We start from the raw sequence: 22,604 nt of genomic DNA, 5'->3' as shown, positions 1-22,604 counted from the left end.
GGGTGGTGCACTGCTTGTCCATTTTAAAGTGTTTTTGTTAAGGCAAGAGTGTGTCTGTGTCTTTGAGTGTGTGTAGGGGGGGGGGGGTGTGTGAGTGTGTGTGTGTGTGTGCGTGTGCGTGTGTGTAAGTTGTGTGGGCAGGGCATTATGTGTGTCTGTTAAGATTGGAGGAGAAGATGGATAAAGAGGAGTTTGAGGAGGAGGTGGAGGTGGAGGACGATGAAGGAGGAGTAGGTGGAGAATGAGGGGGAGAAGGTGGAGGACAATTAGGAGGAGGAGGAGGAGGAGGAGCAGAAGGATGCAGAAAGGCGGGAGGAGAAAGAGAAAATAAAAGGAAACGAGGACAGTGAGAAAGACAAGACACTAAAACACTGCAGGGGGGGTGAGGAGGGGGAGGCAAAGGGAGGAGGGGAGGGGGAGGAAATGTGAATTCATAAGAAAGTAAGAAAGATACAGAAAAATGAGAGGGATAAAGAGAGAGAAAATAAAAACTACAGAGCCTTATGGGCTTGAATAAACACAGAATGAGGAATTCAGGAATTAATGAGATGGTAAAGAAACGTTGGTCAAAATAGAGAGAGAGAGAGAGAGAGAGAGAGAGAGAGAGAGAGTGTGAGAGCGAGAAACGGAGAGTGTGAGAGAGAGAGAGAGAGAGAGAGTGAGAGAGAGAGAGAGAGAGAGAGAGAGTGTGAGAGCGAGAAACGGAGAGTGTGAGAGAGAGCGCGAGAGATAGCAAGAGAGCGAGAGCGAGTGAAAGAGAGAGAGAGAGCGAGAGACAGAGAGAGTGGGAGATGGACCACCTGTGGCTGCGGTAGACGTTGAGCAGGATGATGAGGACGCCCAGACAGTAGCAGGCCAGCGAGGGGCTGCGGAACAGACGGCTCAGGCCCCGGGTGCGGTGCTCCCAGCGGGCCACCTGGCCGGGCGAGAGACACACGCAGGGAGAGAGAGAGAGAGAGAGAGAGAGAGAGAGAGAGAGAGAGAGAGAGAGAGAGAGAGAGAGAGAGAGAGAGAGAGACACAGAGAGGGAGAGCGTTATCTTTGTAGGTCAGTGAGTAATACATTGATTGTAAAGTCAGCTAATTCTTGATTTTTTTTTGTGCTCACATAAGAACCACGGAGAGATGGGGAGGAACAACAACAGGAACAGTCGGGTTCTGAATCTGTGATTGGATGAGATTATGTTTGTGTTCCAACTCTCAAGAACGAGGTCTCTGGGACACCAGACGTCATTTGAGAAAGGGGCAGGCCAGTCTTCTGGATAAAGCGGTCGAATCCCAACTGAAATACTTCCGTCTTTAATTCAGATCCAATGCTTTAAACTTTTCTTTTAATCAACCGTCCAGGAGCTTTCGATACTGATTGTATGATTATACCCAGCTTCAGACACTGTGGGCAAAAGCCTCTGCCAAATGATTAGAAGTAATTGTGAATGTAAGTGGTTTGAAATAGTAAGTGTTTGGAATTAGAAATAAACATTGCACACAGACATGGAACGCCTGCCATTATTCCAGCCTTTCCTCATCTTGGATGGTTCTGGGTCACCACGTTTCATGCATTAAAGAGCCCCTCTAGGGAAAGATACCACTTTACATGGTTAATTAGTCCAGCTCGTCTTACTTTTTAAATACAAGTCGGTTCTCGGTGAAATCACAAATGCACAGTCAGAGACATATTTCTCACATCTACAGATGTGCGCGGGCGCGCGCACACACACACAGCCTTACAGGAACACACAAACACACACACATACACACTCTTGCACCTTCACACACACTCCTCCAGACAGACAGACACACACACACACACACACACACACACACACACACACACACACACACACACACACAGCCACACACACACAGTCCTACAGGCACAAAGGAGCCAAGTCATGTATAAATGCATGCAGCGCTGCTGTCCCCTGAATATGTTGAGGAACAGGAACATGGTGAGATGAAATGCAGGGCCAGGGCCTGTGATTAGAGGCTGCTTAGAGAAGCAGCAGCAGCACCCCTCACTGATGAGGAACCCTTCACACAAACCCTCCCCTGGGAACAGCTGTCTCCCGAACACATTGTACCAAACACAGTAGAAACGCCACTCGTATTCAATCAGTTTCTATCCATGGGACCCTGTGGCCATGAGGCTGTTGTGGTGGGGAGGGAGATAGGGGGAGAGGGAGGGAGAGGGAGGGGGAGTGAGAGGGAGGGAGGGAGGGAGGGAGAGGGAGGGAGAGAGAGAAGGAGGGAGGGAGAGGGAGAGGGAGAGAGGGGGAGGGAGGGAGAGGGTGAGGGAGCGAGAAAGAGCAATGATCATGGCTAAAAAAGTGTACAGACGGAGCAGATGATTGCCATTGTAGCTGGGAGCACAAGGGCTGATACTTAACAACATGAACTCTGATTAATTGAGAACATTTGTTTTTAGTTGTTCATGTACGGTGGCAATCATAGAGAAATAGCACTTAGATGTGTATCCAAAACGTAATCATCATCGCGATCGGTATCATTATCGCTTGTCATTGCACGAGTACTTTACAATTAACAATTAAACAGACAAGGTTTGCCAGGGAATGGAGCATAAAGCAAACACGTCGTGGGGCCCTTGTGGGGCCTCTGAGCCTTACTGTTTTCTGGGAGCCACAGAGGCCCCATTGCCTGATTACATTCAGTCACGATATTTCCAAACTTCTAACTGATTGTGTTTTTCAGGGACACACGCGTGTTTAAAGGGACATTGTGTCAAACGATCAGGAAGATAATTGTGCGTGAGTGTGTGTTCACGTGCTCGCATGTTTGCATTAACGGATAATGTAAGGCCCATCGTGATTGATAAGTGGGACTGGACAGCATTTCCCGCGAGGGGAGTGTGATGTACGATTTTGAATGCATGCTTTGATTGAACACAGCCTCCCTCGTTAGGGGATTAAGGCCCCGTTTACACGAGGATGCTTACGGGTAAAAACGACAAAATATTTTATCGGAAGTGCCTTTTTTTGTTAGTCGGTGACAGCGATTTTGGGGCTTGAAAACGCAGATATCTGAAACCACCCTCCGGAGGGGAAAACTTGAATACGCTCCGCCGTAGCATTTCCGTCTACACTGCCAAGACGCAAAACTCTGCTCAGATCTGCTCACTTCGCGTACGCGTTTACGTTATATACACTCCCAAGTACAGGGAAATAAACAAACATGTTGGATTATTTCCATGCGTCGGACCGTCAAGCTGCTCTGGCAGCTCTAATAACTTACAGGAGTCTTTCCATGAAATGTACAGGATATGTACAGATAGTATTACTGAACAGAGAAGGATCTATAATTATGTTTTGGTTTTCGCGGCGCAGAAACAAGAAGAAGAAAGATTCTACGCATGCGCTCAGACATTACATTTACATTTTACATTTACTCTTGACTCTGCGGTCCTGAGAACGGCAGGAAGCTCGTTCCACCACTGAGGTCCCAAAACCGAGAAAAGTTGTGACTTTGCTGATCGACCTTTGCTAGCTCTTAGCGATGGCGGTACCAGACGTCCAGCTGAGGTAGTTGAGCGGAGGGATCGAGCTGGGGTGTGTGATTACCAATGCTTGGAGGTAGGCAGGGGCAGTTCCATCGACTGCCTTGTATGCCAGACATGGCGGTGTTGTGTGATAGTGTATCACAGCGCCGCCTAGCCGCCTGACATGCATACACAACCGAATTCCACACACTTTTGCGTCACCGTATGCGCGCAGATTTCCTCCCGAAAACGCTTGTCTAAACGCAAAATAAAAAGTGAAGACGCGACGCCACTTTTGCGTCTTCTGTTCAGACCATCATCATGTAAACGTAGCCTAAGACAAAATCCTCTGCTAAATGATGAAATACAACGAAAGGTAATTTAATTTACATCATTTCAATTTAATACATGGTTCAAGGACAATGAAAACTTTATATGTATTCACAAAAACACATTATATTAAATATATTCAAATAAAATAAATGTATTATACCTTTTTATAAGGTTTCCCATTATCATTATTCTGCTGTTATTTAATTATTGTGTACTTCTGTGGAAATTCTGTTTTGTTCTCCTGGCGGAATTATGGAAATGAAACTAATTCCTCACAAATGCTGAGCAAACATCCTGCAGGTGAAATGAGAGCAAACAGATTTAAAGTCAGCCAAAAAGAAAATCTGAGACAGTTTTTTCCGCTGCGACCCATGAGTATACAATGATAACGCACGCACGTCGTGCACACGCATACACACATGCGCACGCACACGCACACACCCACACACACACACTCTTTGATAGTAATACAACAGTAAATACAAAAATAAAACCGAATGACGCAGAGAGCAAACACTACCAATCATGCTAAATATAAACGCAGCTTAATTAGAGCTCAAGCTAAACACCTCCTGCTCAGTTTGTAGCGCAGAGCACGTCGATGCATCTGAAGACACAGCATGGGGGGGGAAATCATCCCCCCAGCACTGCTATGATGTATGGCACGTCATACAATATCTGACATGGTACTCATAAAAACTATGTATATACTTTAAATTAATCCTCATAAATAGAATGCCATGTAACATAAGACCGTTTATTAGTGTAAAATGCATGTTTCCAAAAATATAATTTAAAGACGCAATGTTTTGATATGTATTGGACAAGAAGGTCAAGAGAAAACGTGACTAGGAAATGTCCTTGTTAATAGTAATGGGCAACTCAATAAAGAACTAAACTGAAGGTCCATTAAAGGGGTCACAGACAGTACGTCAACTGTTGGCCAAACTCATCATCTCTGCATCGTGTCTCATATCCCATAACCAATATGACGACAATATTTACTGTTTAATCTATTCCTGATCCCCCCCCCCCACACGCACGCACGCACGCATGCACAAACGCACGCACACACGCACACACACACACACACACACACACACAGTTCATTGTACTGATCCATGACGGCGAGACTGCTCGTGCCAGGGATTATTAGACTCATTACCACCATCCTCCCGATGCCCTGTTTGGTGACATCAGGACTTAGTGTGACTGGGCCTGCTGCAGTCCTCCATCTTACCGAGGGCTTTACTATTGAAGAAGCAGCAAATGCCATAACACCTCTCACCCCTTACCAAGAGGGGAGAGAAGGGGGAGTAGCTGTTCACCCCTTACCCAGGGGGGAGAGAAGGGGGAGTAGGTGTTCACCCCTTACCCAGGGGGGAGAGAAGGGAAAGTAGCTGTTCACCCCTTACCCAGAGGGGAGAGAAGGGGGAGTAGCTGTTCACCCCTTACCCAGGGGGGAGAGAAGGGGGAGTAGGTGTTCACCCCTTACCCAGGGGGGAGAGAAGGGGGAGTAGCTGTTCACCCCTTACCCAGGGGGGAGAGAAGGGGGAGTAGCTGTTCACCCCTTACCCAGGGGGGAGAGAAGGGGGAGTAGGTGTTCACCCCTTACCCAGGGGGGAGAGAAGGGGGGGGGAGTAGCTATTTTTGAAAGCAAGAGAGCCAGTGACGTTATTTGCACCTGGAGTTGAGAAACGCATGAAAGTTGCTGGTGACGTATTCAACAATTTTTGTATAATACGCAAGAGATTAGTTTGTAAGTAGATCAATGTTCTCTTGTTATTAAATACAAGGCCTGACGTTCTTCAAGATGTGACACAATGGAAACGCACTCGATTTCCTCCAACACTGGACTTCAGGAATGACCAACCAGTGCTCTGCAACGATAACAGTGTTCTCATCCAGTCTCGAAAGAGAACCAACGTTAATATCAGCTTCAGTAATAAACGTTTTCCAAAGTATTCCAATAGAGTCTACAGACTCTTTTCTCATGTTACAGCGGACACACAGGTGTCGCTCAAAACTATAATTAGGGGTCTGCCCCTTTTATGGAGCAGTGCCCAGGAGTCAAGTAAACCTGCGTTAAGATAAGGCCCCGTCCACCCGGAAACGATTTTTGTGTAAAAACGTTTGGGCCGACCGTCCAGACGGACCCGGTGTTTGTGGTGCCTGCAAACACTTTTTTTTTTAATATATATATATCAGGTCCCAGGGTGAAAAAGAGAAAAACATCCCCCTGCGTTATCGTGTTAGGATTCGTGTGGACGCCGGATACGCAAATGATGACGTTATCGCGCCACCACCAGTTGGCAATGTTCGATATACGTTTAATTAATTTTGTTTCATTTGATTTGTATTGTAGCTTTAAATACAGCCTCTTGGTAAATTGTATTTTCAGCTCAATCTACAAGGTTTAACAACTGCTTTCTCCTCCTCGACTGTATGTTTGTATACAGCGCGCATGCTTGATACGCATGCTCCGCCTTGTCGTCTTCTTCTTTTGGTGAAGAACCAGCGCCACATATAGGGCGTGAATATGTACTACAGCATTTCTACAACTAGATTCCGCAATGAGTTCGTCTTTATAAAGAAATTCCTGAAACGCTGTCAGGGAAAACGGAGGGGGAAAAGATTGTTTTCGTCCGTGTGGACGGCCCCCAAGTCTACTAGCCGTGCCCTGGTCCATCAAGGAGAAGACAGACCCTTCATAAGTGTGATGAGACACACCTGTGTGTGTCCTTTGAAGACATATTTTGGAGAAAGCATCCATCACGGCCAATTCTCAGTACAATCATTGTATTCCAAATTTCCCCTGCGGTAAATATACGTTTCAAATCGTGTTGCTGCGTCGATGAAGCAGCAAACGGCAAAGATAAAGTTTGTTTCCTGGTATTCTGTGCGTTTCCTTTGAATGGGAGGAAGAAAGCGTGCATGAGATGGTTTCTAAAAATTGAGGGGTGTAGGGGGGGGACTCAGTGACGTCTGAGTGCTGGGTCTGTAATCATCTTTTTTTTTTACTGAACCCGGTTATTTTCGACGCACATCACGTCTCTTCTATCCTCCATCCGCCCCATTCTGATTCCTTTCATGCCTTGTTCAAACAATGAATCCCATGAATCTGCCCTCTTCCTCTTTGTATTTCAATGTCTCTCTCGCTCTCCCTCTGTACTTCAGTGTGTGTTTATTTCCTCTCATGTACTTCAGTGTCTCTCCATTTCTCTTCAAGGTTTCCCTTGCCCTCTTTTTCCATGTCCAACTACTCTCGAATAAGTTTTTCTCGAATTTGACAAATATCTCATTCGAAAAACAGGTGACACAGCATAACTCTTCCCTTGAACTGTCTGGTTTCACGAGTGACCTGATGCCTTTGATACAGCAGTTGGAACCTTTTTATTGCATTTCATAGACACGTTAAAACATAACCCCTCATTTGTCTTTGGTGTGTTGTTTGAGGAAACAAGTCACACAGAACTACTCAGCCCTTTAAAACGTAAAACATTTTTATATGGGATTCAAACTCATACCATTGTTGGAAAATAAAGGAAGGTCGGGATACTATTCCAGTGTACCATCATTAACAGTGTTGAATTAAAGTCATAGAGCATACAGCCAGACATCACTCTCAAAGCAGCAGCAGCCAGATCAGCACTAAAAACTATTTGGTTTCAAATCAAATTAAGCGTTGTTTAAGACGCTTTTAATGTTTTAATGTAATGGTGCTACAACTCAACAAAGCAAACGTTTATGTTGACATTATCTTGTAAAGTGAGATTCGAGATCCTGAAATAGCTGCACGGTAAACAAAAACGTTTAAAATAAATATAAGGCCCGCTATCGTTTCAAACAAGAACACAGTAACAAACAGTCAAGTTCATTCGAGAACAAAGAGGAAATCCATTTAATTGCAGGAAGGAGCCAAAGTTCTTCAGTCATGTTGGGCTTTCCTACCCACAGTGGAACCACAATTAACATATTGTGCCTTCAATCTGAAAAATGATGGATACATAAAACATTTTTACATAAAGAATGCACTTTCTATGCAAATAACTTTAAATGCTGACTGCCCAGTGATGCACAGTGCCTGTGAGGCATCCCTTCCCCACAAAAACGTAACAGTTCCGCCGGGTTTCTATTAAAAGACTTTCAAATTTCTCAGGGTTAAATGTATTAGAATTTTTTGGTGACGTTGACATACAATTGATTGAAGCTCACCAGAATACACGCGGACAAACTCACACACAAATGTAGCCTGATAAACCCCCTGATTGTGGAATCAGCTAAGTACTATATCACCCTGATGCGATGACATATCTGATCAGATCTGTACTCCTCTGACCCGCTATCTGACCTTGGACATGTCGCCTTATTTGTTTTTGTTGGAAAAAAGCGTTTGTGACATTTCTACTGCGTTGTCGTGGTCTACAGTGAGGGAGAGGCAGGATAAGCTGTGATAAGGAGAGCTGAGGTACAAACTCCATACCTACTGCTAGAAACTGTAGAATTATACATCTACCATTTTTAAATGTAAAACACTTTGTAGTGTCTGCTAAATGAGGACAGTATTTAGATTATAAATGACAGTGAGTGGTCCTTTTGGAGACAGCTGCAAATTTGATGCAGCTTAATAAAACAACGTTTTAAAACGAGTGAGACAGCATTTTTGTGCGTAAGAAATTTACGTCCAAAATCAGATTTGCTTCCTAGAAGTAATTTAGGCGTTCAACATATGATGACGTTGGGTTGGGTGTAGGAGTATTACAGACGAGAGTTTGGGGCTTTTAACCAATAAAACATGTTTTTGAGGACGAGGGCACTGCTGTATTTTTCGATTTGGTTGATTTCAGAAGGTCAAACATGTCTGTAACTGATTGGATATCTAACAGAAAATGAATCATCGCTCTCGGCCCCCTGAAGAAACAACCTTCAAACCAAAGACACACTGAGCCTCACCACTGCCTCTCTCTACCTCTATTCTACCTCTATATATGAGACCTGTCACCTACATAACAGAACTGGATAAGGAACTCCAATGTTGTCCAACTATATTTATCTATTTTACACTCAACTTTATTCTGAAAAGATTACAGTTTTAAGACCGACTGTTCACCAGTGATTTTCCGATCACATCCTTGTGTCTGAATACATAAACGATAAAGCAACAAACTGCCCTTGTTGCTTCAGCAGAATGGAGGCCTTTCCGCAATGGCTTCACAGTTTTTGGGGGAAAAGTAGGAATAGGATGGTCTCAAGGCTTTGGAATAAGGCACTTTGGATGAGCGGTCTAAAACCGGACTACATAGGCTGCAGGCAGGCAGTCCCCCAGAACATCCTCTCAAAGAGCGCTTCACTCACTCAAGGCTGAGTGATACTAGCAACCCTGACTGGAGGAAAAGCATCACAATGAGCTCCGATGACAAGACTGATGAGTTCTGTCGCCTGATCATAGCGACTGACTCCTTTAAGGTCGAAGCGCTGGCAGCCAATCAGAAGCAAACATCGACTACGTGATTCTGTTTCTTCAGGGCGTTAATGAATGGACTGCTTCACTTCCCCTGCACGTTTTCCTCTGATTGAGGCACTGTAACTGCCGCCGTGGGAGTCTGAGAAGGTTGCAAATGGATTCCCAGAAGAATGGCTCGCATCCATTAAAGGTCCCATGACATGCTATTTTATGGATGCTTTAATATAGGTATTAGTGGGCCACTAAAACAGTATTCAAAGACTTTCTCGAAATTCAGCCGTAGTGCAGAGTTACAGCCACTCCGAGCCAGTCACACATTGAGCTCCCCAAAATGCGCTGTTTTGGTGTCTGTAGCTATAATGCAAATGAGGAGCGAGGCGGGTCAAGGAGGAGGGTGGGGGTGTGGCCCTGAGCAGCTTGCAGCTACGGTACTATGCGCTGTTTACAGTGGATGTATCGCAATGGCGAGGCGCACACAGCCTTTAGCTGTGTTCTGTAAATATTCTAGAACACACAGGAGTCCTGGAGCTCTATATCTAAATAATATCATATTATACATATATATTAGGGCTGTAACGATATGCGTTTCGAAACCGAAATCGCGACACTCAAAGCCACGAACCTGTCTCGCGGTGTGAGAAGGCAGAAGCGCGATACACCCCTTCTAACTCTCCGGTCAAATTGTCAGATCGAAATTTGCTAATAATTAGTCTAAATAATAGTCTGCTGACACCACCCCCTCTTATCGATGCCGTAAGTCTGCGACGAGATGCCTGCGACAAGATGCAGCTCTCCGTGGCTACGGAGGATTGCATTTCTCCACAGCCTGCGAAGTCTTCATATGCGATATGAACGACATTTATCCAGAGTGGTACAAACCCGCAAAAATAGCCTGTGTGACCCCTATCTCTAGTGTTTTGTGTGCTTTGACTGGCAGTTGGTCTGCTTATAGGTCGGAACGGAAGCGGCCACCGATTATTGACAGGATGGGTACTTTATTCTACTGGACTCATTCGTTTCTTCACTAGACACACACACACACACACGCTACCGCTCGCTCTCCTCGCTCCTCCACTCACTCGCTGAAGTCACTCACACACACACTGCCATTCTCGCGCACACACATACGCTACTCGTAACACTATGCCTCGTTATTGCGAATCAGACGTTCATGTTTCCCATCTATTTGAATGTTAGGCTATTAAACATGTTGCATTCTATACGGCCTGATTATGTCATTCTTTATGCTACATAGCCTAATAAGAAGCGATAATAGGATATTTGAACCACAAAACTAGTTGAGGGTTTTTGGCCTACCTGCAAGCATCCTCCAACTTATTTATTTATTAATTTAGCTATACTTTTATGGTATTCTTTCTGTTCAAATCTGTTCAGTATTCCAAATTATTTGTCATTAAATGTTACATTAAGTTAATTGTTATATAAGTGTTGTTTAAATAAAATGCTTTTTAAATTTAAAAAAGTCGTGGGATGTATCGAACCGTGGGTCAAAAATCGTGATACAAACCGAATCGTGAGTTTGTGTATCGTTACAGCCCTAATATATATCTATATCTATATCATATAATATATATTATCACGGCCAAAAGCTGTGTGCGCCGATATAATGAATCTCAAACGACCGCGTTGGGTTCTCCGACGTTCCTGGTTCTTCCACGTCCACATCAATCTGAAGTAGACTGAACCGCGACATGGAGGAGAAAGGGATTGTTGCCGGGCAGCGCTTAGGCACCTCCGCCTCCTGCAGCGCCGAGGCGGTGGTCCCTCGGCAGCGGGAAGTGGGGCTCAAGCGGGAGACATTCGCTGCCAACAATCCCTTCCTCCTCCATGTCATGGTTCATGTTCTTGAGGGAGTCAAAGCCAAAGTTCCTTTCCCCCATTCATTCTCAACCATGGCTGAGATAACCCCCACTACGAGTCTTGTTGTAGAAATACCAGAGACGAGAGTCCGACGTGTTATACGCCATAACACCAAAAGCAGAACGGTTATCCAAATAACAAGGAAGTGAACAACACTTATGTAACAGTCCTGGAGCTCTACTGTATATCTCAATAATATTATACATAGATATCTATATCATATAATGCATATTACCAAGGCCAAAAGCTGTTTGCGCCTCCAGACGATATTATGAATCACAAACGACTTCGTCGGGTTCTCTGACGTCTCTGATTCTTCACCTTCCACATCAATCTGAAGTAGACTGAACCGCGCGCTGCCTGCTGCCGGCTGCTGGCTGACCGCTGCCCGCTGCCGGGCGGTGGTGCTTCGCGGCGGTGGTGCCTCGCGGCAACCAGCTGCATGTTGCAATTCATGTACTTCAGGGAGTCAAAGCCAAAGTTCCTTTCCCCCAATTCCTTCTCAACCATGGCTGAGATAACCCCCACTACAGTCTCGTTGTGGAAATACAAGAGACGTCAAAGAACCGACAGCAAACACTTGCATTACAGTGTGTATAATCAGACACACACGTGGCGCTCACACGGTCGAGTCTCATTGGCGGGCCAAATTCACTGGGCGGACAAGGGAGAGAAAGGGGAGGAGCTTAGATCCTTGATGACGACATATGGGACCACATTCCAAATCAGTGATCTTGAGCCTCCGTTTTCTTCAAAGGCGAGCAGAACACCTAGTGCTCGTTTTACACCGAATGCAAGTTTTAGCCTATGGGGGGCCATAGGCAGGCTAGGGGAACTCATATTTATGTTTAAAAACCTCATAAAGTGAGGTTTTCATGCCATGGGACCTTTAAGGGTTTGAGGCAAACAGTACAGTGGCAGCCGATGCATCAGAGCTTACACTACCTTCTCCTCCTGTGCATTTACATTCAACAAACGCTTTTATCCAAAGCAACTTACAAAAAGTACATATCTTAGAAGAAAGAGAAACAATATACAATACAATATATTGCTGTCGGTACAGTAAGGAAGTTCATAGAAGTGGCAAGCACGTACAATCGCTAGGTTAAAGCTTTTGGTTGAATAAGGTTGGCACTTGGCAGCCATGTTTGACTCCAAATGTATGACGTCCATCGTTGTTGGTGAAGCCATACTGGAGCGGACCTCTGAGCAGAGCCATTCCCTAATGGGACAAAGTAAACGAAAAGGGCCGGTCCATTTGAACTCAATGGGAGGGAGAGCAAACTAACTTGTTTGCCCAAAGCAACATATTGAATTGATTTCTGTATGATCCAGGCATACCCTAGTTCAGGCCCCAAGAGACAAAAGAGGCATCAGGGAAATGCTTGAAAGATTAGTTTAGTTGATCAAAAAAACAAAGATGGAGCAGCACCATCATGACCATTAGAGCATGGGATGGCGGACTGACGGAGGCTGGGAGCAGGATATTGATCTGTGATATTAGGTATAACACATCATCCTCATCACCATTGATTAAACTGCGACTAAACCAGCACAACATCGTCTCGGTCGCGGCCAGGCGCTCCTAACCGCCGCTGCGGTGCGCCAAATTACAGCAGTCCCTGAATCCAATGAGCACACAGAACAGATCATGGCAAGTTAGAAATACACAGGCCGCCAGAGCATCCACACACACACAGGTTTGAGATACAGAACATCCTGTACAATGTACTGCCACAACAAGCCATTCATCATTCATTGCTTCTTTCCCCATGAACACTTATCACACGCACGCACGCATGCACGCACGGATAAAGGCTCGGACCGCCGCAGACAGGTAACAGACATCAGCAACATATGTGTAATTTGCAGTGGGATAAGGGGAGTGCAATTAATATCCTGTCTGAAAGCCTTCCATCATTCATGATGGGAGAGAGAGGGGATGGTTATGGGAGAGTGTTATCCACATGGTATTCACAACAAAGCCTGGCCTATTTATAGAGATTTAGCAATGGATTGATGGGAGAAACGCAATATGGGGAGTGAATTGTATCCACAAACATCAGTAGATCAGAATAGAAAATAAGGTGTGTGTGTGTGTGCGTTTGTGTGTGTGTGTGTGCGTTTGTGTGTGTGTGTGTGTGTGTGTGTGTGTGTGTGTGTGTGTGTGTGTGTGTGTGTGTGTGTGTGTGTGTGTGTGTGTGTTGTGGCAACCCGGCCGTTGCCAATTTAGGAGATTCAGAGCACCTGAGGAACAGGTGGAGAAGCAGGGCTTAAACAGCCCGCTTCTCCACTCATTCGGGGCTCCCCCAGCCCTGGAGCTCCTGCACGGAGAGACCGGTCCTCGTGGGTGACGGGATTCCACCCACGAAGGAGGGGACCGTTGATGCCTCCCAGGTTTTACGTTATTTGTGTTTTGTAAGACTTTTTTATGTTCTGGACTAAACATGCCTTTTTTGGCTTTTCCCCTCAAAGTTGTGTCCTGTTTGGGAGCAGGTGGTTCGCTCACCGTACCGGGTTGCCACAGTGTGTGTGTGTGTGTGTGTGTGTGTTTGTGTGTGTTTGTGTGTGTATATGTGTGAGTGTTGTGTGATGAGTTTATGGGTTTATGGGGAAATTTGTTGTGTATGTGTTTATGGGGAAAGTAGCAATGAATGATGGATTTTATGTTGTGGCAGTACATTGTGCAGTATGTTCTGCATCTCAAACCTGTATGAAGAACAGGCATCAAATGCAGTTTTTGAAAGCTGAATATTTCTCACCAGAAAAATTATTATTATTAAACAAATATTATTAAACCTCATCAACAAACGTGAAACTGTGAATAATGCCAGTGACGTCATGGAGCCCTCATCTTGAAGACTTGTTAATTCCTACTTCAAAGTCAATGAATTCCCTTGAAAAAATGAATTATGGAAAAACCGCCGGTAGTAATTCACCATCAAAGAATAGCGTGGTGCTCAGGAACTACAAATAGCCCTTACTGTGGATTATGAGTAATGAACAATCGGGACACGGAGGATTAACACTAGTAACTATGGTTTGGCTGAGAACGAGCCAGAACATAATGGAAAGAGTCAGAGCCATTGAGTCCATGAGTTCGCTAGCCTGGGGAGATAATGCTACCTCCCGTGTCCAGGAGCCGATTCAAGTCGAGGAAACACAAAGGAGGAAGTACTGTGAGCGGTCTCTGCAGTTTTAATCTCCTTTTTGTTTTCTATTAGCATCGATTAGAAAGTACGTTTGAAAACTGCATCCCATAATGTATTAATGAGTTGGAATTGAGAACAAGCTAATGTTTAACGTCCGAGCGGTGTGTGAGTTTTTGGACTTTTAAGTCGCAGGCACGCGCAGACGTACGCACACGTTCACATACACCCGCCCAGACAAACACATACACCAACCCACACCCACATACACCTGCCCACTAGTGGTGGATTTAATGATTCGTTTACGTGAACCAGTTTGCGTCAGTCAGTTCGCCAAGAGGAGTCGTTTGCGAATCGTTCGTTTGTTCGTTCAGTCAGTCCAGTTTCCGTGTCCGGTAGTGGTGAATCGCATCAAGGAATGCACCCATTGCATGGTTCTCAGCTAGTGCGTGAACCAGTTCAGTCGAGTTTCCGGTGAATCAAATGGTGAATCGAATCATGGAATGCGTTTCACACAGTGAGTGAACGAACTGTCAGCGAGTCGTGGGTCTGGGAGGAGTCGAGTCTGAGTCACGAACGAGACGAATGAGACGAAAGAGACGAACGAGAGAGAAGAACCAGTTCGGTTTGTTCGTTTTAACGATTCGTTCATTCGAACGAATCAGTTCGCGACCGAACCACCTCTACTGCCCACACACCCACATACACCCGCCCACACACCAACATACACCCGCCCACACAAGCATACACCCGCCCCCACACCCACATAAACCCGCCCACACCTATACACCCACCCACACAAGCATACCCCCGCCGACACACCCACATAAACCCGCCCACACACCCACATAAACCCGCCCACACACCCACATACACCCGCCCACACACGTACACCCTCTCACACACGTACACCCTCTCACACATATACACCCGCCCACGCACCCGCGTGCAGCCAGACCCAATGTGAAGCGGTGTAATCCTCGGTGTCTGTGAGGGGAACAGGCTGTTCAGTGGACAGCCTGGTTATGCATGAAGTACATCTGTGCACCGGTGGCCAGGGAGTTCTGTCCAATACTTTACCCCTCAGAGCACACACATAGACGCAGGCACACACGCGCATATGCAGGCACACACACACACCCAGACGAAGGCACGCACACACACACACACACACACACACACACACAAGCACACACACACACACACACACACACACACACACACACACACACACACACACAGACGAAGGCACGCACACGCACGCACACACACACACACACAGGCACACACACACACACAGACGGAGACGCACACAAAAACAGACACAGGCGCAAGCACACACACACACACACACAGACGCAGGCACACACACGCGCAGACACAGGCACACACTATCATAAACGCAAGCAGACGCAGCCACACACAGACGCACACACGCACACACGCACACACACATGGACGCTGACACGCACACACACATGGACGCTGACACACACACACACACGCACAGGGATGCAAGTCCACACACACACACAAAAACTTGGACGCACAGTGAGTACAGATATCAGAGTTCTCTCCATGACCGCATTACTGTATTTTACTGTATTTATTACTGTTATGGGCTCGACAAAAATAATGGGTTTATTTACATGTACTGGGAACACACAATGAACGCAGTGAACCCTACCCTCCACAGGTGTCAGGGGATACGCCGCTGTGGTTGCTACGGTAACAGAACCGACTCAAGTGGACGTTTGGATGTCAGAGTCAGTCCAATCTCTTTATATGTTGTGTATGTGACATTTTCTGAAGACACTTTTCAACTTTAATTGACTCCCCACAAAGAGATAGAGTATGTTTTGATATTATTGTGGCAGGCAGCCTATTCTGAAGACATCTAATACAATACCACCTAATTGATCCGTAGATATACAGAGTTAAACAGACATTAGTAACCAACTCAGCATCAATTGCTACCAGACCGCTTCCCCCACTTTGCTCCTTCATTTTCTTTCCTGGCACCGTTTCGATCAAAAAAAAAAAACGTAATGGAAAGTTCTAAAGACTTCCTCCCGGGACAGGCTGAGCGGGTCTCGGAGCAAAGCGAAGGTTAAATGGGTGAAGTCGAGCAGCAGTTCTCAAAGCTTGCTAAGAAGCGACGGTCAGAGTAAAGTGGGGAGTGGATGACTGTCTGTGTGTGTGCGTATGTAAGGCTGCAGCCTAGCCCAAAATAACTGGGTTCAATCACTCCGTCTCCACAACCCACCTGCTCCATAAGACCATGTGTAGAATTCATTGACATGCTTTGGCTAAAGCACGTCAGGAGTGAGACTTTGAGGGTCTTACAGTGCGAGTTAGACACTGCCGAAGTCGGTCGAAAGGTCCCCCCACATGTTGATCCACACGGATTGTAGCAGGCTGCTGTTAATGAACTACTTACTAGATACGCTTTTAGCAAAATTGGCCAAAAGTGAATTCAGATTCAGCAGGACAGGGTTTTAGACGCTGAATTCCGATTCAGAAGTACTGAGTTTTAGACGCTGAATTCATTTAAAGCAGGACAGTTTTAATCTGTGATTTCAGATTCAGTAGGACAGAGTTTTAGGCCCCGCTCACACGAAGCCGATTTCATGGCGAAACCGCAAAGGTCTTGTACGGTTCGGCCTTCCGTACACACGAAGCCGGCGAATCCGCTGACCGAAACCGCAAACTTCTGAAACCAGCCTCGGAGGTGGTTTCAAATCTACCCGGTTTCGTTTTGGATTCGTGTGTACGCCTGAAACCGACTGAAACCGCAAACCATGACGTCATCGCCCCACCCCTCGACCTCCTAGCCAATGGCTCTTAAGCCCGCGGAGTCTCAGAAATCACATGCGAGCATGCGCATAAGGGCAGCCTTTATGCGCATGCTCGCCTCTTCTTCTTATTTCATTTCTTCTGGATTTCTGTACCAGAAGAGGCGCCCCTTATGGGCCTGGAATGTGTACTACAGCGTTTCTACAGATCTACCCGGTTTCGCTCGGCTTCGTCTTTACGGAGATACTTCGAAACCGGATAGATCGAAACCGTAACGGTTTCGCGCGTTTCGGCTTCGTGTGAACGGGGCCTTAGACACTGAATTCAGATCCTCATTTTTTATGAGCAGGACAGAGTTTCAGACGCTGAATTCAGTTCCTCATCTTTTAGGAGCAGGAGAGAGTTTTAGATGCTGCATTCAGATTCAGCAGGATGGCGTTTTAGTCGCTGAATTCAGATCCTCATTATTTCGGAGCGTATTGGCATCTCATTCAAGTATGTTAACAGGTAGGCTGGGGACATCTGGGGATCAAACCCAGTACCAATCAGCTATCACACTATCCTGTTATTATCCTACTAATTTAGCCATATCACTATCCTGCCCACTGCTTTCCCATATTAAGATAACAGATTTACATGTATTCAAATTGTGTATTGCTCATGGTATGCTATTTGGTACAATAATATCTTCATATCTAATCAGAGATGTATTGCATGATATTCATTGGGAATGAGTACTACATTATCAGAATACTAATCAGATAATAGAAAACAGAATAAAAAGCATAATCCCCTCTCCGTGCCCTCTGAACCAAAACAGGATCATGCGCTGGGCAAGACACCTCGCCAAAATCATTTATAGGAAAAATCCGGAACTCAAAGATCGGTATTAGGGACGCCAGAATAACCAAAAAAATCTTGGTTGCATTCATGCAACAAATTGAACCTTTTATAATTATGCTGTCTGGATATGGACCCATGGAACCCTTTCACAATAATGCTTTTTAAAAGGGTTTGTATGGACACAACAAAGGTAACCTTTTATTAAATACAAACTACACATGTTCGCTTGAATAGATTAATTAAAAAGGGAACTTCAAAGAGACCACAAGATAAGGATTAGGGTCGGGTTACCCTGATAATGAACAACAAGGCAATCATTGACCAAACCAATAAGATCATACCCTAATAATGAACTACAAGGCAAACATTGACCAAACAACAGATCGATAGGATGTTCCAAATTAATATTTGACCCAACATCTGACTGCAGAATGTGCAGATCCATTCTCTTTTCATTCTTACGATCCCAAAAGCAAAAGAATAAACAAAGCAAGATTAAGCAGAAATATACCAAAAAACACATCCATATATAAACACAACATGAGGAGCAGGAAAGTATGCATCTTTGATTTGTATGTGTTGTAGCACACGTTGGTTCCATCCCGGGATCTTACCACGTTCCAGAAGAAGGGGTTGAAGAGGACGGCGAGCACGGCCACACAGAACCGGGGGTCGCTAACGTCCACGTGCCTCACGACCTCCCCTAGCAACGACATGTCCACCTGGAGACAGACAGGGGCACGCGTTGGTCTCCTCATCGCCATGGACTCACATGACGACACACGGAAAGGTATTACGTTTACATTTACAAGGGCATTTGTCAGAAGGAGGAAAAACAACAATATACCCCTGTCGGTAGGGCTGCTCGATTATGGAAAAAATCATAATCACGATTATTTTGGTCAATATTGAAATCACGATTATTCTTGATTATTTTTGAGTTTGAAAACATGATGTATTTATTCAGCATGTCTCTCCCAAAAACACTTAGTAACTCAGAACCTGAAATTTCGCCTTAAAAAAGGTAAGTTGATGAAAAAATAAAAAATAAAATGTTCCAATCAAAAATAATGAACAGATATGTATTCAGCTGTGCACCCTCTACAAAAAAATTATTAAGAAAAAAACAAAAAATATAATAAGAAAAAAACTCGATTATATTACTTATCTGATCGTTTGACGCTAAAATCTAAATCGACATCGACATTCGATGAATCGCCCTGTGTGTATAAGAAATACAACAACAAATGTGGCACAGCTTGTGGTATAGTAAGTTTAACACCTAATGTAATGATGAGTATATCACATTTACATTTAATAAGCTTTATTCAATAACGTCATAAAGTGTCCAACATATTTCATACTTTAATAAATTCAACTGTGTTACATGGTGGGGCCTTAGCTGGTTTAAAAGGAAACTATTGTGGACGGCATTGAAATTATTGACAGCTACGCCAAAATTAAATGAAGTGCCTGAATACACAGCCCTAAAACCCCCCTCATCTGAAGGGAAGATCAAAACAAATGTTGTTTTGTGAAGCTGCAGCCAGGGACGTCATCACTGCGGTCCCACATCAACTGACAATCTCACCTGACATTATCGAAGTGACCCTCTTCCCCCCCCTCCAACCGACAGCACGGCTATTGATGAAGGCAACAAAGCCATCCTTTAACTCAAACTCACTGACCTTGTGTCTGTGGACTCGGGATCATTGAGTAACAAACACAAGCAAAATGAGGCCAACATCATAGCTTTGTGGAGCGTATGTCCGGACTGGAGTGGTCCTTTTGCAGACGCTCCGTGCTTCGTTTAAACTTCCTGCAGGCTAAGCTGTTGTGCTTGACCTGTTTCATACGCTCACAGTCTCGGACCCAAAGACCCTGCAAGGGATGCATTGTTAATTATGTTTTATCTCTTTATCGTTTACGTGATTTTATTATACAACCCTGCTAAGCTCTCCCTGCAGCAACTGACCCTGAAAAGACATAACAGCTTTTGTAGCGCTGACTGCCATGGTTCAAACTGATGTGGATGGACAGTATATGGGGAGGCCGCACGGCACAGGCCTTGACAATGAACTTCTTGTAGTTTTACAACAACACACAACACCGCTTGGCCTTAATCTCATCACCATTAAGAGTGACAGAGTTTGTCTCCTCAGGTGTTTGGCTGATTTATGTTTGATATGATGCATCGTCTTGAGTCAGCAGTCCGGGTCCTACCCCTCTACCCCACTGTATCTTCTCTCACGCGTTTTCTGCGGTGGAAGTTAGCTTCAGCTATAATATACAGTGTTCCCCCAGCATTGTGTTGTTAAGGCGGCCGCCTTAACAACAATAGGGCCCCGCCTTGACTACCAATGTATATAAAAAAAAATATATATATATATTTTTTTTTTACTATTATTTTTTAATTATTATGCATTAACAAAGTAGAAAACTCTCGTAGGGAAAGAAAACATACTTTAATCAGGTGTAAAAAATAAAGATCAATAATGCATCGGTAATACTGTTCACAACAATGGTCGTGCCCCCCGCTCCTTGACCACCTTGACTAAGACATTTACTCTGGGGGAAACACTGATATATATATATATATATATATATTGCTGGACCGCAACATTCCTACAAAATAAAAGGCCCAGGGATAAGGTGCATGAGAAAGGTAAATTAGTCTCACAATAAGTAAGACGAACAACATGAGTTGGTGGTAGGTAGTAGTTAGTATTGTTTCCAAAATATTGGAGCTCCAATAAAAGAAGGACACACTCTGCAGAATCAAAACTTCTGCAGAGTCAATGCTGTAGATAATTGACTGATGGAAGCAAGTTATAATATAATAGTTTTAACCTGAAAGGTAAAGTCCATATTTGCACTCAACCATATGTGATGGGCTGCATGTGAATTATAGTCTTGCAAGCGTAAGTAAAGCTTAAACAAACTATAAGTACTGACGCATTACCTTTCCTGCGAATGTGCTTTCCTTACACTACAGTACTGACTAGACATGGCATAGATATTGCAATGAGTTCATAACAATATCAACAGAGGGCCACAAAGCTATTATTAAGCCTGAGGCTCGAAGGATAACACTGTTATCCTGTTGGCTTAATGCCAAGGAATGCCATCCTTGCAACTGAGCTAAACGAGTGAACAAGTGAAGGCTCTCCACTACATGCAAGCAGATCCACGTTATTTATGTAATAAACCTCTCACCTGTACTGCATGTTAATATGAATCATATCTCTGCATGTACATTATTGTATTGGGCCTCGCACCTGTACTGCATGTTCAATTTAATATCAATACTAATAATATAGGTACTGCACCTCATTGTAATGGACCTATAACCTGTACTGCATGTTAATATAAATCATGTTAGTACTGTACTTTATTGTAACAGAAGAACTTCTCTGCACGTTTATATTAATTTAAATACTAATAAACATACTGTACCTTATTGTAACTGACCTCTCACCTGTACTGCATGTTAATATTAATATAAATACTAAGTACTGTACCTTATTTTAATGGACCTCTCACCTGTACTACATGTTAATAATAATATAAACACTAATATAAGTACTGTACCTTATTATTATGGACCTCTCACCTGTACTGCACGTTAATATTAATATAAATACTAATTGAAGTACTGTACCTTGCTGTAATCCAGGTTACTCAAACCTCCACAACAATCCAGGACAACGTGGTTATCGTTCGCCAAAGTGTCTGAAACACTCATGAATAGTTAAAAAATGACAGAGAAATGAGGATACACGCGTGTTGGACTCATAAAGAAACATTGGACAGTAGCAGCGATATGAGGGAAGGTAAACAAGAGCTGAGAGACGTTAGCTGACAGCTAGCCTGACAGCTAGGTCCGTGAACCCTGAGCCGGCGCGGTGCGTTCTGGGTAATGTGGTTCAGGTTCAGACTGAAGTCAGCTCAGAGTCAATACGGGAGGTCGAGGATGCTGCTACATAACCCGTACAGCAGTTGGTTCTAGATACTCATCACCAAAGCTATTTAGAGAGCGCTCTCCCTGCACGGCTCTGTTTATCACGAGCCCGTGTTTTTTTAGCAAGACTACAAACGAAATGAAGACAGTAAAATGGGTCGTGGGGGTGTTTTCTACCTTACCACAGTGACATCTATCGGTGGGTACAGGGGTAATAAGCGGCCTTGTGTTCACAGGTTGTTGTTCGTGATTTTATCTCCCTCTCCCTCTCTCCACCCTTCCCTGGTATATATTATATATACTCTGCCTTAAACCAACCTCTTTGTTACGTCCAGTCTCTTTGCACTCTTGTTTTCCTCACCTCCCTTACCCGACTGGCCTTATCGCTCTGTCTCCTGATTGGCTGTCCGTCCGTGCTCTTCACTTAACCCCCTCCTGACACCCCGCTGGTTCATGTGTATTCATCAGGGTGGATGTAGCCGCTTAGCTGTCAGGCCCCCTGTGTGGACAAAATATACTTTATACTTGACCAAGCATGTCAATCTCTCATTATATATATATATATATATATATATATATATATATATATATATATATATATATATATATATATATATATGCATAAATGTATTTATTTTAAACATTTATATTGTTATCATTTGTTTGTTTAATGCACACACACACA

The 22,604-nt window shown here is 44.4% G+C and overlaps 1 protein-coding gene across 3 annotated transcripts in view; it reads right to left on the bottom strand.

The window, feature by feature from the left end:
- Positions 1 to 22,285, bottom strand: part of pemt (phosphatidylethanolamine N-methyltransferase) — a 49,018-nt gene extending 26,733 nt beyond the window's left edge. Inside the window, exons 1-3 of one of the 3 annotated variants that reach the window (XM_030341035.1) lie at positions 22,238 to 22,285; positions 18,573 to 18,680; positions 801 to 916 (exon numbers count right to left, since the gene is read on the bottom strand). In XM_030341035.1, coding sequence (XP_030196895.1) covers positions 801 to 916; positions 18,573 to 18,674 — 218 coding nt within the window. In that variant the 5' untranslated portion in view covers positions 18,675 to 18,680; positions 22,238 to 22,285. Of the gene's footprint in view, positions 1 to 800; positions 917 to 18,572; positions 18,681 to 21,619; positions 21,982 to 22,101 lie in introns of those variants that run through there. The other 2 variants (XM_030341034.1, XM_030341033.1) reach the window with 2 other exon arrangements.
- Positions 22,286 to 22,604: the final 319 nt, after the last annotated feature.

The sequence above is a fragment of the Gadus morhua genome, chromosome 18, assembly GCF_902167405.1.
Source record: "Gadus morhua chromosome 18, gadMor3.0, whole genome shotgun sequence".
Classification (NCBI taxonomy): Eukaryota; Metazoa; Chordata; class Actinopteri; order Gadiformes; family Gadidae; genus Gadus; species Gadus morhua.
Note: the sequence above shows the minus strand (reverse complement) of the source record. Positions and strands in the feature narration are given on the sequence as shown.